The sequence below is a fragment of the Nyctereutes procyonoides genome, unplaced genomic scaffold (assembly GCF_905146905.1).
Source record: "Nyctereutes procyonoides isolate TBG_1078 unplaced genomic scaffold, NYPRO_anot_genome, whole genome shotgun sequence".
Classification (NCBI taxonomy): domain Eukaryota; kingdom Metazoa; phylum Chordata; class Mammalia; order Carnivora; family Canidae; genus Nyctereutes; species Nyctereutes procyonoides.
The window spans coordinates 15,639,160-15,654,373 of record NW_026575136.1 but is presented as its reverse complement, the minus strand read 5'-3'; the positions used below and the strand labels follow the sequence as shown (position 1 = coordinate 15,654,373).

General features: G+C 58.0%; 1 protein-coding gene across 20 annotated transcripts in view; it reads right to left on the bottom strand.

The window, feature by feature from the left end:
* The window catches only part of LOC129495446 (low-density lipoprotein receptor class A domain-containing protein 4-like), a 387,589-nt gene that overhangs the window by 15,918 nt on the left and 356,457 nt on the right, over positions 1-15,214 (bottom strand). For 19 of the 20 annotated variants that reach the window (XM_055302951.1, XM_055302956.1, XM_055302955.1 and 16 more), the window contains one exon: positions 1,377-1,528. In XM_055302951.1, coding sequence (XP_055158926.1) covers positions 1,377-1,528 — 152 coding nt within the window. Of the gene's footprint in view, positions 1-1,376; positions 1,529-9,163; positions 9,320-15,214 lie in introns of all 20 variants that reach the window. The other variant, XM_055302965.1, reaches the window with a different exon arrangement.

The following is a 15,214-nucleotide window of genomic DNA, read 5'->3' as shown; positions in this document are numbered from 1 at the left end:
CCAGGTCCTCGGGATGGAGGCAGACAGCCGGAGGCAGGTGTCTGTCGGCAGCCCGAGAGCTGGGGGGATGGGGGGGCACCAGGGCTGCTGTCCCCTGCTTCCCGCAGGCTGGCCGTCGGCGTCCAGCGTGTGCCCACGGCCCAGCGAGCGGTGGCCCGGCGCTTCCTGCACGGCTGCGAGTCTTGCCGCGACCGTGATCCTGTGTCCTCTCCTTGCGGCAGAGGCCGGGGACTCGGGGCCCCCTCGCGGCAGCAGAAGCCGCCTTGCCCGACAGCGCAGAATCCACCGGGCCGGTGCCAAACCGCGGGGACGACAGCGGCCTGGGCCCCCGGGGCACTGCCCTGTGAGACAGAAGTCGGGCGGAAGGGGCTCCTGGGCCACCTGGGGATCCAGGGAGCGGCAGGCAGGGGCAGCGGGGACCAGGGGAAGCAGAGGGACAAAGGACTTCTTCCCCAGCGCTGCTCCCACAGGCCCACGGCACCCAGCCTCCCCTCCGTGGGCCCAACAGGGGTGCTGAGCGGCCCCGGCCCTGCCCCACCCGTGCCAGCGGCCGCGGAGCACCCAGCACAGCAGCTCCCGGGCGACAGCAGAGCCACTGAAGGGGTCACGGAGCCACCGTGCAGCCCTAGTCTAGGGCGGCCCTGGCCTCTCGAGGGCCTGGGGTCCGGGGCCCAGCAGCTGCCACAGTGGCACCTGCACCCCCACCAGGGCCTCCGGGAGCCCGGGGTCGGACACCCAGGGATTTCGAGGCCACCGTGCCTCTCTTGCCCCCCTCTTGCCTGCCACCGGAACAGAGAACCCGTGGTCTCCTTCCCAAGCCTGGCCCGCCGCCACCAGGACCCAGACTGTCAGAGCGGCTGGGACAGAAGGCGCCGGGGCCTCTGGTCTCCGGGGCACACACCCCAGCGCCGCATGACCCGGTGCGTGCTTGAGCTTCCAGAGCAGCTCACGTGGGGCCAGGGCAGCTGCAGAGCCCCCAGGCGGCCTGCTCCAGCCCGGCGCCCCCACCCAGTCTCCGCAGCGTTGGGACACCCGGGCTGCTCACAGCACAGTGTCCGCGTGACAGCGTGGGGGACGCGGCGGGAGAAGCCAGACCGAGACGGGCACCTGCTGCGGGGCTCTGGTTCACGAGCAGGCACGGGCCATCTGTGTGGCCGCCTCGTGGGCGCAGGCCTCGGGGCCCCAGTGGGTCTGGGTGCGGGTCGTCTCCTGCTCCCTGGGTATGGGTTACACGGGTGTGCTCAGTTCTGGGGGTTCCCTGAGCTGGACGCTCGGGATGCTGGGGACACTCGGGCTTTCCCTGAAGCCTGGGGACCTTCCGTGGGGTTTCCAGGACCCACGGAGCCAGGGGCCTGACTCGAGGGCCGTCCACTCACCGGCTGCAGCCCGTCCTCCTGCCTCCGGCTCCCCGGGCGGTTGATGAAGGACCGTGTGGAGCCCTTGTAGTGGTTCAGCAGGCAGACGATGACCACGACCATCACCGTGACCACCACGACGACGACGATGATCTGCGCAAACTCCAGCTCCGCTGTGGTGGAAAGGGAGAGCGGTTACCGCGTGCCCCGGGCACCCGGGCTCTGCGAATAGGCCGCCGGGCCTGCAGGGCCCCATCCTCTCTGCCCCACGGGGCTGCCCTTATCCCCGGGCCTGCACAGGGCCACCCCGGCCGGGACCTAGGGGGGCAGGGGACACGCGTGGTCCGACCCACCTGCTCGGTGCACCCCACGCCCAGTGAGGCCTGAGGCAGGGGTGCTGACGCCCGAACCCTGGCGCTGAGGGGTGCACGGGGCGCACCTGCACAGGGACCCACGTGGCCTGCAGGTGTGCCCCGCACCAGCTGGTTGCAGCCCGGGCTGCCTGAAGGGGGGCGGCTGGAGGAGAGCCACTTGCGAGCTCTGCACCTGCCGGGCACGGGGGGGAGGAGGCGCCTGGGGTGCTTGGGTGCCTGGCGGGTGGGGAGGGGCCGCGTGCAAGCTGTGATCCTGCGGGGGGGCCCGGGGCGCTCAGGTGCCTGGGGTGATGGGGAGGCTGGGGGGCGGCTGTGCCAAAGCGAGCCTGCTCTCCCGGGTGAGGACTCCGGGACCCGAACCCTCTATGGTGAGACACACTTTGCAAACCACATCCAGGGGCCACACAGACGCTGCGACGAGAAGGGCGCTGACCATGAGCTCCGCCCCCTGACCTCGAGGCCAAGCCTTTGGAGGGAATCTTGGAGGCGCGCTGCGCGGTGCACAAGCCCTCACGTGCCCCGCTCCCAGGCCGGCGCCCTACACCTGCTCCCAGCCCGTGGGCCCCGCGGGGACGGCCCTGCACCTCTACCGGCCCCTGGGCCCGCGGGGACGGTCCTGCACCTGCTCCTGGCCCCTGGGCCCCCCGGGGATGGCCCTGTACCTGCTCCCGGCCCCTGAGCCCCACGGGGATGGCCCTGCACCTGCTCCTGGTCCCTGAGCCCCCCGGGGATGGCCCTGCACCTGCTCCCGGCCCGTGGGCCCCGCGGGGATGGTGAGGCTCGGTGGCGAGGCCAGCCCCAGGGCCTGCGCCTCCCGCTCCCGAGCTGCCACTCAGGGCTCTGCTGGGCACTGCCCACCCTTGTGCGGGGGCCCCCACATGAGACGGTGGAGGGACAGCGGGGCCCCGGGGGATGGTGACGACGGCAGCACCACCTGGGCGGGCGCAGGGATACTCGGGCTCATGACAAGGCTGCCAATGGGTGCGCTGTCGGCGGGTCCCTGCCCGGAACCTGCGGCACACACACGCACAGACCCACGTGTACCCACCTGCACATGCGCGGGCACACGTGTGCTCATGCAGACAAGACGTGCATGTGGGTATGCACACATGGGCACAGCGCACATGCAGACACTCCTGCTGCGGGCCCAGCTGATGGCCAGCACGCGGGTTCTCTCTGTGCGCGCTCACGTGCAGCGCAGCACAGGAGGGGACTGGGTGGCACGTCTCCCCAGGGCCTGTCCTGCGAGCACCCGCCACCCATACCCCGGAAACGCAGTGGCTACAGCTGGCACCGCCCTCCGCCCTCGCCTTCGGCCCACACCTACCCAGGGCACAAAGGCGGACAGACAGGCTTGCAGGCCTGGCCAGACCACACCTGCCACGGGGCCTACGAGTGTGACCAGCCCAGATGTGCGCCCTGCAGAACGGGGAGCCCAGCCTGGAGCAGGGAGCTGCTGAGCCCGCGTGAGCAGCAGTGGAGGCTGGGGCTTTGCCGGGCACAGCCCTCTCCGTGGGCACATCCGGGTGAGGAGGCTCGGCGGCCCTGGCCCGGGCAGCTCCAGAGGCTGGCCGTCAGCAAGGCCCAGGGTCTGCGCCCCGTTCACCCCCACCGGCCCGGCTGCCACCGTCTGGGCAACCCCAAGGCCTGTGGCCGGACATCAGGTCACATCATGCCCTAGGACTGACCAACGTCAGTCCTAGAGGCTTTTCTCAAGAAAGCTTCACTGCTCTATGGACACGGGAAGAGAGGAGAGTGATGGGTATAGCGAGGGCCCCGCACAGGCTCCGCGAGTCAGTTCTTCACTTGGAGGATATCTTTCTTTCTTTTTTTTTTTTAAAGGTTTTATTTATTTATTCATGACAGACACACAGAGAGAGGCAGAGACCCAGGCAGAGGGAGAAGCAGGCTCCATGCAGGGAGCCCGACGCAGGACTCGATCCCGGGACCCCGGGGTCACACCCCAGGCTGGAGGTGGTGCCAAACCACTGGGCCATCGGGGCTGCCAGAGGACGTCTTCCTAAGTTCATCTTTTCCTGCAATAGAAGCCATGCAGGTATCTATTGGCAGCAACACAGTCAAATGATATTTCCCATAATCCTGTGAGCACTTGGGTTATATCTGTGTTTCATCTGAAAAGGATTTTTACTATAAAAATAATGAAGACTCCCTTAAAATGTGAACGATACACAAGGAAATAGTGCAGTCTGCCCGCTGTATCTGTGCATTTGCCTGTTGAATAAGGGCTTTATTTATTTATTTATTTATTTATTTATTTATTTATTTTTATTCATTTATATTTCTTTCTTTATTTATTTATTTTGGCTTTCTTCTTTTAATGAACAGAATCATCGTACAAATACATTGTTCTGGTTTTTTTTCCCCACTTACTATATCCCAGACATTTTTAAAACAAGAATACATTAAAAACCAGTCATTCTTTTTATGGTGTCTATCTATTCCAAAATACCGATGTACTGGAATTTAATATTCTCCAAGTGATAGACATTTGGGTATTTGTTCCTTTTTCTTTCCTAGTATGACCAAAGATTGCGTGTCCATGTGTATGTTTGTGTGTGAAAATGAGTGTTGACCTACATTTTAAGTATCCCTACAGGAAAGATTCCTAAAATTGGAATTAATGGGTCGAGGATATTTCCTGTTAAATGCTGATGGCTCCTGACACTCCGCCTTGTGAAAAGCATCTTGCCCACCCCCCCCCCCCCGGCTCATCAACACTGAATACTCACCCTTTCCATTTGCACTAATCTGACGGGCAAGAGTATGTACCTTGATTTAATTTGTATTTCCCCAATTACTAATAATTTTAGATCCTTCCTTATGGTTATTGGCAATTTATGTTCTTCTTTTTCATAATTCAATTAGTTCATATTAGCTTATTTGTTATTTTCTCACTTATTGGTAAGCAGCCAGCAGCCTTTATGTATTATGACCACAAAGCTCTGCCTGTTACATGTGTCGCAAGTATTTTCTTCTCGTCTGTCACTAAGTTTGCTGTTTCTCTATAAAAGATATAAATCTTAAAAAAAAGATATAAACCTTTATGTCATGAAAATTACCATTTTTTTTCTTTTATGGCTCCTAAGCTTCCTGTTTGATTAGGAAGGTCTTCTCTAATATTCTAAAAATGTTTTCTCTAGGATTTCTATACATTGCATTTTTATATTTAGATCTTTATTCACTCTGGATTTGTTTTGTTTTTTTTTTGGTCGGCATGAATCTTCTGATCTAACATTACATTAAAAAGTTGATCACCACTGACTGTTACGCTATATGTTGGCAAATTGAACTCCAATAAAAAAAAATTAAAAAAGTTGATCACAAGCAAAGATAAGAAAGATCTCGGGATCCCTGGGTGGCTCAGTGGTTTAGCGCCGCCTTCAGCCCAGGGTGTGACCTCAGGGTCCCGGGATCGAGTCCCACGTCGGGCTCCCTGCTTGGAGCCTGCTTCTCCCTCTGCCTGTTTCTGTGCCTCTCTCTGTGTCTCATGAATAAATAAATAAATTTTTTAAAAAAAGAATAAGAAAGATCTCAGTTGTGAGAAAGTGTACGGAATCTTTCTTTTCAAGGGGACTCCCTGCTCCAAGGTTGCACATCCTCAGCTTTGTCACCGTGGCAGGTGCAGGCCCACTCGGGCGCCGATGCCTGGAAAAGCCCACCCCACCGTGCTGCACGTCCACACCCCCCCCCTTGGCCCCACACTCCTGCTTTGCTTATACGCAATTCTCCAGGGTTTTGGTCTCCAGACCCCTCAATACTCTTAAAAGCTACTGGTTACCCCCAAAAGAGCTTTATTTGTATGGATGACATCTATGGATATTTGCCATATTTACACTTAATACTGAAAAACTCTTAAATTTATTCATGAAAAAGTAAACTCCTACGTTAACATATGTAAGAATCATACATGCTATTTTTTAAAAACAAAAATTCAGCGACGAGAGCAGCGTTGCTCTACACCTCTGCACATCTCTTACACGTAAGCCTTAGTAAAAGACAGCTGGAGTCTCCCCTCTGCTTCACCTACGTCTGTTGTGACACGTTGGTTAGGTTGGGGCACGCGACGGCGATCTGGCTTTATTGGCCACCGGGGACTGGGGTCGTGGAGACCCCCAGAGAGCCCGGAGCCAGGATTTGAGACGTGGACGGAACAGCTCCTGGGCCGCCGTCCTGAGTTTTCCAGCACAGGTGTAGCTGCAGCAGGTGCACCGATGCAACACGGGACTCAAAGAGCCCAGGGATCCTGGGCTCCCAAGTGATGTCAGGTCGTCGGGGGGGGGGGGGCGCAAGGGCACCGGCGGGCAGGGCCTGGGCTCCCGTGTCCCCCACCGAGGCAACCAGCCGGCCTGCAGTGCAGCTGGCCAGTCCGGGCGACAGGGGCCCGTCGGGGCTCCGTGGCTGCAGCTGTTCCTGTGCGGGCTGGCCTGGCCTGGAGGCCGCCGTCCTCACACACGTGGCCTGCTCCCAGCCAGGAGCCGCTGGGCCTGGCTGCAGTCTCGGGGCACCTGTGCTGCCCCCTGTGAAGCCCCGGGTGGAGGGACACCGTGGGCTCAGGCCGAGCCCCACTGCACGTGGCCTCTGGGCGAAGGCCATCGGTGCAAACAGGCGGCCACGGAGGGTAAGCACAGCCCACTTCCCCCCGAGGGGTCCCGCGCGAGCTGGGGGTCAACAGGGAGCGCTCTTGGGGACAAGCAGGGGGCACCCAGGCTGCAGGGCAGCTCGCCCTCCAGACTGGGGCTGCAGGGGCGCCTCCCCTCACAGCTGCTCTCCCATAGCCACGTGCACCCCCACGGGGACCTCCACGGCGACACCCTCCCGAAAGGCGAAGTGCATGGTGGGCCCAAGGCAGGTGGGACGCACGAGGACAGTGACAGTGACGTGTCCCTCCTTCCCACCCGCCAGCTTGCTCCCGCAGGCAGGTGCTCAGAGGCGGCTGCACCCCCAGGTGTCTCGCTGTCCCCGGACGTGGCTTCGCGGCCCGGGCCTGATTCCGCGCCCTCCTCGAGGAGGTGCTGCCAGGACAGGGCAGGGACGCTGTGAGCGGGAGCAAGCCCCGCTTTCTCACTTGCCGTGCGAGTGTCAGGGAGACTCAGCACACTGTTCTTCAGGTGCCCGGTGTCCAGAGTGCCGAACCCCTGATCTCGACCTTTCTGGGCTTCGGGGCCCACAGTTCCCTGTATTGCTGTCAGGGCGCTCGTCATTTCTCGCTGAAACCACCGTCCCTCCAAGGTGGCAGCTCCTGGTACAAGCTCCCCACGCGCGAGGTGTGTGAGTGCGTGCACCCCCCTCCCCGCACATCACTGGTTCCCCTGCTCTGTGCTCCAAGCCCGGGCAGAGGATGTGGAGTCAGGCACGAAGAGCAGCAGAAGGTCCCGCGAGGCCTGTTCTTCGGACGCCGCCTCCTGAGTCGCGGCGGGGAGCCACCTGGTGCCACGGAATCACAGGCTCAGTACCAGGGGAGGCGACGCGGGGCCGCCGGGGCCCTGCCTCTGTCCCCCGGGGCCACCCACCGCTGCCCCCCGGGAGGCTGTGTCCTGACGGCTGGGGGTGCAGCCGTGCACAGACAGGAAAGGTGCCTGTGCGTTTGGTTTCGGGACTGGGGGTGGAAAGAGGAGGCTAAGGAGAGGTGAACTCTGGAAGAACTATTAAAAAGAGAAAAATCGAAAAAAAATCTACAGGAACAGTAGCGTTCTGAGAAAATAATAGGAGATTTCAGGGTTTCCAAAATTCCATGCGCCCTATTTGGACCCCGAGCACAGCCCACTGGGCAGTTTCCCTGGATTCCTACGGATACTGGCACCAACAGAGTAATGACAGAAAGCAACCCATGCAAGGAAGTGATTTTAGGCCAAAGTCGAATTTTCACATTCCCCCTTCTTTCATGGGGCTCTATCTAGTTCATGATGCTCTCCTGGATGAGTCACTGCTATCCAGACACCAGAAACTTCATAATACATTTAGCCTAAAGCTTACAGGAAGACATCACAGCACCTCATTTCATCACCATGAAACAGTGACAGTGATGCTGGCGACGATGGGATCTCTTCATTTTTATAGAAATATCCCCACGGAACTCCAGGCTGCTCAGTGGACAATGACGGGATCAGAAGAAGTTGTGTGAGGCCTGGTGACCCATCCTCTGGTTCGGGGAAGAGCTGGGCTGACTCACAGTAGAGGCCTGAGCGTCCGTGATTTTTATTTTATTTTATTTTATTTTATTTTATTTTATTTTATTTTATAATTTTATTTATTTTGTTTTGTTTTGTTATTTTATTTTATATTTTATTTTATTTCATTTTATTTTGTTTTGTTATTTTATTTTATATATTTTTTATTTTTTTATTTTATTTTATTATTTTATTTTTTTATTGGAGTTCAATTTGCCAACATATAGCATAACACCCCATGCTTTTTTTTTTCTTTTTCCCCGTTGGTGCTATTTTTAAGGACTCCGGGGAAGTGTGGCCCTACCATTCTGCTAGGACACTCACTTCTATTCGTGGGATGATCAACACCATCTTCCACTTGGTCTCTCCTCCATAATGTATCATCCTTCACAGGAGTCCTACTTTCTTTCTTTCTCTCTATCTTTTTTTTTTAATATTTTATTTATTTATTCATGGAAGACAGAGAGAGAGGCAGAGACGCAGGCAGAGGGAGAAGCAGGCTCCATGCAGGGAGCCCGACGTGGGACTCGATCCTGGGACTCCAGGATCACGCCCTGGGCCAGAGGCAGCGCTAAACCGCTGAGCCACCTGGGCTGCCCGGAGTCTTACTTTCTAAATGTCTGATCTTAAGGCTCCGGGCCCTCGGAGACCCTGTGCATGAGGCGAGGTGGGGGCAAGGCCCGGGCCTCTCTTCACCCCCCCCCTTGCACCCAGCCAAGGAAACCCCAGGCAGCCAAGCCCTGCAGAGCACGGTGATGTCACGGGAAGGGCTGGACGCCTTCCACATTGCCATCCCCCCCGCCATGGACGCTTCCTCTCGAACCCTAACCAGCAACGGCACCCCCAAGTGCAACAATCCACCGGGAAAGCTGAGAGCGCGGCTCGCTGCCACCCAGGCTTGCCCGGGCAGCCCCCTCCAGGGACTTGGCCGAGGTCCCCACCGTGGCTCCAGCACCGCGGGCGAGCGTCTGCCCTTCCTTGCTCTCCGTCTTCCTGGGCAGAGGGGCTTGGTGAGAAGCCACAGCCTTGAGGTGTCTTACTCTGCATTTATGGCTGTGGGACACCTTGAAGGTGCCCAATGTTCCTACAGGCTGCGTCCTTTCCCCGGTCCCACAGAGCCCGAGCGGGGTGGGGGGGGGGCGGCAGTTGGAATAGACATCAACCGTGATTGCTTCAAGTTTGTGGACCGTTAGCTTAAAAAAATATGCTTGGAGGCTTTAACGGCTGAACGAAAACCCACACTCACTAAACACCGCGGCCGAGCGGGGAATCCAGCCTGTGTTACGTGAATGACTTCACAGCTTGGAGTTCAGAAGGCAAGAGAGCGAGAGGGCCTCATCATGATTGGACTCCGTGCCTTGAACTTCCTTGTCCTCGGATGGACTGGCTGTTGGTATCTGACCTATAACAAGAGGAACGAAAGAAGAGAAAGAGAACCACCCCACAGAAATTTGCCGACTCAGGGTCACCCAAGCTTTATTGTCCTTAAGAAGCTCTCCCCCGAGGGCAGCCCGGGGGGCTCAGCCATTTAGCGCCGCCTTCAGCCCAGGGCGTGATCCTGGAGTCCCCGGATCGAGTTCTGCATCGGGCTCCCTGCATGGGGCCTGCTTCTCCCTCTGCCTGGGTCTCTGCCTCTCTCTGTGTCTCTCATGAATAAATAAATAAAATAAAAAAAAAAAGAAAGAAATCCGTACAAGGAAGGGTCCCAGCTCTCTAATGTGCTTTCAACGGTGTCCGGCACGGAACCATATTCCAGCAAACCCTACTGAGGACCTCAGTGACGACATCCTGCCCAAGGTTTTCCTAAAAATCATTCGACTGTTATTGTTCTAGGCAGTGTGAACGGTCACTGGAGAAAAGAACCTTGTAAAAAAAAAAAAAAAAACAGAAAGAAAAAAAAAGAAAATCTCGTGGTTGCTCTACGTCACCTGTTTACAGGTGTAACACCTGTAACACCTGTTACAGGCTCCTCCTATTTATATAAAGTGTTTTGCATGATAAGGAAGGTGGGAAACGGCACTTAGGATGTGTAGGGGGAGAGAGGAAAGTGGAGCGAGTCGGGTGGCACCGGGCCCCTGTGGGCGAGCCGTGGCCCACTCCCGCCTTTGACCGCAGCCGCGACCAGGCCTTGAAGGACGCCGGGAGCCATGACTGGCTGACACCGAGTCCCCAGGATGCAGGCCTGTGGGTCCATGTTGCTACAGTGACATCTCTTTAAATCACGAAGGTCCAAGCGTTCATCCAGTACGACTTTCTGCCTCGCATTCCGAAATCTAGAGTCTCACGGTCTCTTCAGAGAGAAATCTGGCTAAATATGTCCTCATCCAACATGATTGACGGGATTTTCTGAAAACATAGCAGAGGAGTAAGAGCAATTGCAAACCTTTTAAAAGTCTATCCCTCTGCTAGGTTATAAATGGAAAAAAATCCATTATAAAACATGCATAAACCCATAATTCCCTCCGTAGGATTCATTTAAAATCCACCCCCGCCCCGCCCCCACATTATCAATTTAGGAAAATGTCTCAGAAAAATATAGTCTGCACGGGTACCATCTCCTCTGCATTTTTGAGCCGTGGCTCCTGGAGGCGCCGTGGCCTGCGGTCCCGGAGGTCTGCTGTTACGGGGCTGGGACCCGAGCAGCAACCCAGGAAGCCACCCGCATCCTGAGAAACACATCTAGTCTTGCAAATGCTGTTGTCAATGACTCACGGTGAGAAAAAAAATAAAAGGTCCCCACCGAGTGTAGCCGTGGGCAACAGGGGTTTCGGGGGGGTGGTGGTGTGGGGAGGCGGGCTCAGGTGCGGCAGGGCCGAAAACACTAGACCACGAAGCAACAAGGCCGGTGTCCACGTGCTCGGTGGGCAGCGGGAAGGGATGACGAGACGACAAAGGGGCGCAGGGCCCAACGCCCCTCCCACGGGGAGCCGTGTCCTGGGCATCCTCCAGCGGCCGGCCCTTCCCGGGGCGCGAGGTCCTGGGAGGAGTGTCTACGCCTCTCAGCCATGGGCTCCGACCGACTCCGAGGACCCCCCACAGCCCCGACAGCCATGTCAGCCGCAGCTCGGGTACCTCAGCTCCAGGACAGCTCTGTCCCGGGGACTCCCCCAGGGTGCCGGCGTTGGGGCGGCTGCTGCACATGGCGAGGGGGTCCCATTGGGCCGGGGTCCCATTGGGCCACGGCCCCCAGCTCAGAGCCCCCGGCGGGGTGCGCCTCCCCACCGGTGCGACACTCCGGGCCGGAGCTCTGGCCGCGGGCTGTGGCCACCAAGTGTCGGCCGCCACCCCGAGAGGCCGGGGCCTGTGGCAGGAAGCTGTGGATGGCCCTGGGTCTCAGGTCCCGAGGGTGGCTGGGCCAGGACCCTGGACAGCGACACGGGGGCTCCCGAAGCCTGAGGCCCTTGCCGGGTGCATTCTGGGCAGCAGGGTTCCTGGGGGCCCAGAGGTCCTTGCCAGGTGCACTCCGGGCAGCAGGGTCCCGGGGCCCAAGGGCGCCCTTGCCAGGTGCACTCCGGGCAGCAGGGTCCCGGGGCCTGAGGCCCGCACGGTGCTCAGGCGAGTGGCCAGCCTCTCGGGGGCTCGGAGGCACGGCCGTGTGACAGCACGCAGGCAGGCTGCGTGGCAGCGGGCACCTTTCACAGGCACTGTGCGGGCCCGTGGGGAGGGCACAGGCCCGGGCAGTGGCGCCGCCAGCCCCGCTTGGCGCCTGGGGCAGCCGGGGTTTCTCCTGACTTAGGACCAGCGGCGGGGACACGCGGGCCTCGCCGGAGCCGTGGCAGCAGGAGGAGCTGTGGGAGCAAAGCCAGCAGCGGCCCCCTCGGCCCCGCGTGTCACCTGGGCTCCAGCCGGGTCCTGGGCCTCACGTCACCACCAGGTCCTCAGCTTGGCCACAACTCGTCACGTTTCATGTTTTAATCACTGGGGGGTGGCGGCAGGACGGGAACAAAAGAATCGTCAAGAAGGTTTTTCAGAGATTTCACGGGGAGAAGGGAAGTGGGAATTTCAGCAAGAAAGTCAACAGTCGCGCGCATTTGCATGTGCCGAGCGACACAGCCTGATTTTCCTTGAGCCATTTCCAGATTTAAAGCAGGACTCTCCTTTCTTGTTCTGCTTGTCCCCAACTCGCCCCGAGTCACATGCTGGGTGGGGCGGAGGGCGGGCTCGGGACGCCGGGCTGGGGTGCGGTCCCCAGGGCGGGGAGGCTCAGACACCTGCTTCCACCGGGCGCTGCGGACCCTGCTCCACGGCCCCGACCTCGCCATCCGGGCGGCGCTTCCTGCTTGGCTTAGGCAGGGAGACGGGGGCGCGGAGAGGCGAGGCCTTCAACGGGGATATTCAGGAGCCTGAATGTCGCCGCCAGGCACGTCTGTCTCTGGAAGCCAGGGATCAGCTCAATGTCACGAGAGTGTCGGTCACCATCGGGAGGGCTGGATCTGCACTTTGCTCCTGGCCACGCTCGCGCTTCGAAATGGTTGCAAACAGTCAGTCTGACAATTACCTGTCTCCCCATCTCCTGTACGGAAGGCGCCCTGTTGCCCCCTCCACAGCCTCTGTGGACACACCTGGGCCGCTGGGCCGCTCCCTCGTCACTGGCCGTGTGGCCGCGCAGGGTGGCGGGCCACTCTTAATTACACTTCTTGTTCGTTCTGTTTAACTGTTCTCCATGTTTAATCCACTTAAAAATCACTTTAAAAGCCTCTGACCTTACGGATGAGCTTGTTCTCAAAATATTGCCTGAACCGCAGGCCGCGAGCGGAGCGTGGCGTGTGGCACCAGCAGGCCACCAGCCTCGGTGTGTACCCAGGGCCGTCAAGGCCCAGCCACCCGGCGGTGCCGTAATTTTGTTCCAGCCTTGAGGGGGGCCTTGAGGAAGAAAGGCCGGTGGCACACGAGGGGTCCCAGAAGCCTGGGGCTCGCGGCCCGTGAAGGCCTCAGTCTCGGGCCCTGACGGCATGTGGCCACCGCGGCTTCCCGATGGGCAGGAGCCAGCCAGTTCCTCCTTTAACTCAGAGGAAATGGCGGTGCTCGCAGCAGACCGGTGGGGGGGCATGGGCCGGAGGGAGGGTGGGGGCCGGAGGGGCTGCTGAACACAGCCCCAAGGGAGGAAGCGTCAGAGCCTTTGCATTTAGGAACCCTCCCCTCCCTCCTGTCTTTAAATATGCATCTCAGAGTGGGTGCCCCGGGCTACCTGCCTTTGCTGGGAGCCAGGAAATGTCCGAGTGCTGTGGGCGCTCTCCTGCATACCCCGAGGCCCTGGGAGGGTGCAAGAAAGGTCACTACCACAGACATTTCCGGCAACCCCGACCCCGACCGGACGGCCTCGCTCTCCGCTCTCCGTGAGCCCACCCTGCCAGCCTCTAGAGCTTTCCTCCAGAGACGTCTCCGTTTCACCAACTGCCCTGACAGATACTCAAGGAGCAGCTGCCGCCCTCGGGAGGAAACCCTGGCCCCTCGACGGAACTGGACAGTCGAGCGCTCGCTGCACGGCTCCACCTGCCTCGGGTGCTGTGGGGGCAGCTGCTTCTTTAAGGGATGGACCAGGCCCTGGACGGGCTTCAGCCAGATGGGAACAGGATGGGCTGCTGCTGCGACTGGGAGCATCTGCGACTCGAGGGGCCCAAAGAGGCAGCCCGGGGCTGGCGTCCTGGCTTAGGGGCTACTCAGGGCTCGTCAGCTTCAGAAAATACTTCAGGGAGCTACAGGGGTGCTCCGCTCCCCCAAACTCTTGCCCCGTCACACGTTAGTAGCCTGGGTTAGTGTCCTGCCTGGCTGCGTCCCTGGAGTTAATCACCCGGGGCCCCTTAGTCACGCCCCGCTGGCTCTCCCTACCGTGCTCCCTCCCACCCTCAACAGGTATCCCCACCCACAACAGAAATTTTAACAGGTAAGTATATTTGGGGAGTCAGTAATACTTTTGTAATGCTTGTACAGCAGAAAATGAGCATTTATAAACATCTCCAGAGAGCTCCCAGAAGGTTCCAGATAAATGAGCATTTATAAGCATCTCCAGAGAGCTCCCGGAAGGTTCCAGAAAATGAGCATTTATAAACATCTCCAGAGATCTCCCGGAAGGTTCCAGGCACTTGCAGGTGCTGTATATCTTTTACCTTCATGCCAACCCCGGCAGGCAATTTGCTTATAGAAAAGCCGAAGCTCAGAGGGGGTGAGGGCTTTGTCCAAGGTCAAATGGCTGCTTAGACGCAAGCTGGGGGCCGCGCGGCCAGGACGCTGGGCAGCCTCGCTCACAAGTTCCTACCCACCCCGCCCAATAGTCGGTTCAATATTGAAGCAGTGAACGTAGAATTACCCAAACTACAGTCCCCTGAACTAACCAAAGTATGTCAGCAGATTGATACTTGGAGCCTTAGGGCCCGGCTGCCTGATCCCCTTTAGGCACTAACTTGCAAATTCCTGTTAAGGATTCTGCGACTCCACGTGTCGCCAGAGGCTCTTGGAACCATTTCACGTGTCTTGGACTGTTCATGTGACTCCTGCTAAGAATCAATGACCCTGTCCACTACAAATTCCTACTCTTTGAGATTTATTACTATGCTGTAAAAGTTTGCTCTGAGGTGAAGTTTTCCACATAAAAATTAAGTCCTGGAATTTGGCCTTTAGAACACAAAACAGCTCCTTTTCAGTTTGCTATGCTTAAAGTATGAATGAGTATTTTAAAAGAACGTGGACTACTGCAGACTCAGAGCACAGCAATGATTTGATATCTGTGCACATTAGCCTATAGCGTGGAATCATTTACTGATGTATTGTTAGTGCTTAAAAAATTGCAATGGGGAGGGGAGGGATGCCTGGTGGCTCAGTTGGTTAAGCAACAGATTCCTGATTTCAGCTCAAGTCATGATCTCAGGGTCGTGAGATCAAGCTGCGCGTTGGGCTCCATGCTGGGCGTGGAGCCTACTTTAGATTCTCTCTCCCTCTCCCTCTGCACCCCGACCTCTGGCTTATTCATGCTCTCTCTGTGTCTTTAAAAAAAAAAAGGCAACAGAGGAGTTTTTATGCAGAAATACGAACACTCTTCATATGCTCCAACCACCATGCTTGATACTTCCATCCTTGCTGATAGAAATGTCAGCAAATACAAAAATATGGAACACGGCGGAACTAACAAGCTGACAAGATGTATTAAAAGCTTATTTAATAGGGCACCTGGCGGGCTCAGTGGTTGAGCGTCTGCCTCCAGCCCAGGGCGTGATCCTGGGGTCCCGGGATCAAGTCCCACATCGCGCTCCCGCATGGAGCCTGCTTCTCCCTCTGCCTCTGTCTCTGCCTCTCTGTGTGT